The sequence below is a fragment of the Carya illinoinensis genome, chromosome 8 (genome assembly GCF_018687715.1).
Source record: "Carya illinoinensis cultivar Pawnee chromosome 8, C.illinoinensisPawnee_v1, whole genome shotgun sequence".
Classification (NCBI taxonomy): Eukaryota; Viridiplantae; Streptophyta; class Magnoliopsida; order Fagales; family Juglandaceae; genus Carya; species Carya illinoinensis.
In genome coordinates, this window is record NC_056759.1 from 4906095 (window position 1) to 4907872 (window position 1778).

The 1778-nt window shown below is 39.1% G+C and overlaps 1 protein-coding gene across 1 annotated transcript; it reads right to left on the reverse strand.

Annotated features, from left to right (window-relative positions):
* Positions 1-557: 557 nt before the first annotated feature.
* Positions 558-1466, reverse strand: LOC122318744. Its single transcript, XM_043136336.1, has one exon. The coding sequence runs from the start codon at positions 1464-1466 to the stop codon at positions 558-560; it is 909 nt and encodes a 302-aa protein (XP_042992270.1).
* Positions 1467-1778: the final 312 nt, after the last annotated feature.

Consider the following 1778-nt stretch of genomic DNA (forward strand, 5'->3'; position numbering starts at 1 on the left):
GATCAATCCTATTTAATTGATGCATTATATCTTCCCCTGAAAGCTGCATAGGTGGCATGTGTAGATCTTCTTTTCCATTGAAAATAATCTTCTTGGTTCTCAAGATGTGACTTGTTGGAAGGAAGCGGCGATGACCCATGTAACAATGCTTTTACCCATGTGTCAACCACAAAGATTCTGTATGTAGATTGTAACAAAGGCATGCCAACTTCCCTTTAGTGCTCAAATCAGAAATGTTACCATATGCAGGAAAATCATTGATAATCCACAATAAAGCCGCATGTAATCGAAATCGTTGGCCAACCATGGCATCATACGTATCAACCACATTTTCCCACAAATCTAGTAGTTCATCAACTAAAGGGCGTAAGTAAACATCAATCTCATTCCTCAGTGATTTCAGCTCAGGAATTAGTGTAGACAACATGAAGAATGGATCTTTTATACATAACCATGAAGGCAAATTATATGGAACTAGAATCACTGGCCATATGCTATATGGTTTACTCATTATTGAATGAATTGAACCCATTAGTAGCAAGCTTGAGCCTCACATTTCAAGGATCTTGGGCAAACCAACGATGCTCGGCATCAAATATGGTCCACACCTCAGAGTCAGTTGGATGGCACAAAGTGCTTTTATCTTGTACCCTTTCTTCATGATGCCACCTCATGGATACAACTGTTTTCTTGGACATAAATAGTCTTTGCAGCCTTGGCTTCAAGGGAAAATACCTCACTACCTTTTGGGGCACTGGTCGTTTAGAAGGTGTGGCTGACAACCCATAGGGTATGCAATCGTTTAGGTAGGCATGAAATTTAATGTATCTAAATCCCAACCCTCGCTCCAATGTGCGTGCCTCATGAAAAGATTCTACCAAGAGTGAATCAGGAAAAATTGTTTTCAATAGTTTTATCAACATGTCAAAGGACTTTACACTCCAACCGCCAATAGTTTTGATGCAGAGAAACTTAACAATGAATGATAGTTTGGAAAATGCTTTGCAACCATCACAAAGTAGACGACGAGCATCTTCCAGCAGCTTCTCAAAGGTGGTTGGTTCGGGTTCAACCGTGCTGGGCTCCCTGGGGTGTGGAGCCATGTCTTCTTCTTGCCCTACATTGTTTGCCACATGAATGTCACCCAACATATCGTCGATGTCATCAATATAACTATTGTCGCCATCATCAGGTGTATCATCTTTGTCCTCGGCCATGAAATTAATGGGGTTTTGCTCCCCATGAAAAATCCAATTATTATAATTTGGATCAATACCTGTAATAAACAAATGTCTTTCTACCTCGTTGATTGGCAAGAAGGAATTATTACGACATTTACGGCATGGACACTTCATCATTGTATTTCCTTGGGCATGAGCTCGAGCCATTGTGAGGAATTGCCTAACCCCAATGCGATATTCCCTTGACTTAAACCTATCGGTGAGGTGTATCCGACTTTTGTCCATCTGAAAAAGGAATATTTCAACACTTGGTTTTACTTTGATAGACATCGGATCTCACAAACATCTAATGATGTAAGGAAAATAAGATAAATATTTCATAAGAGGAATGTTTGGTGTTTTTGATCGATTAGAAAGCACTCTAGTGGTGGTATAGAAAAATACGAAGTGTATAGATGTTTTATGAACTTCTATATCTATAGGATATCAAGTACAAAAGTTCAATATGGGGATGAAGTTTGAGAATGTATTTATGAAGGGTTCGTATTTGCTGAAAAAAGGCAATAGCCATTGGTAAAAAAATGGACATGTCTGGAT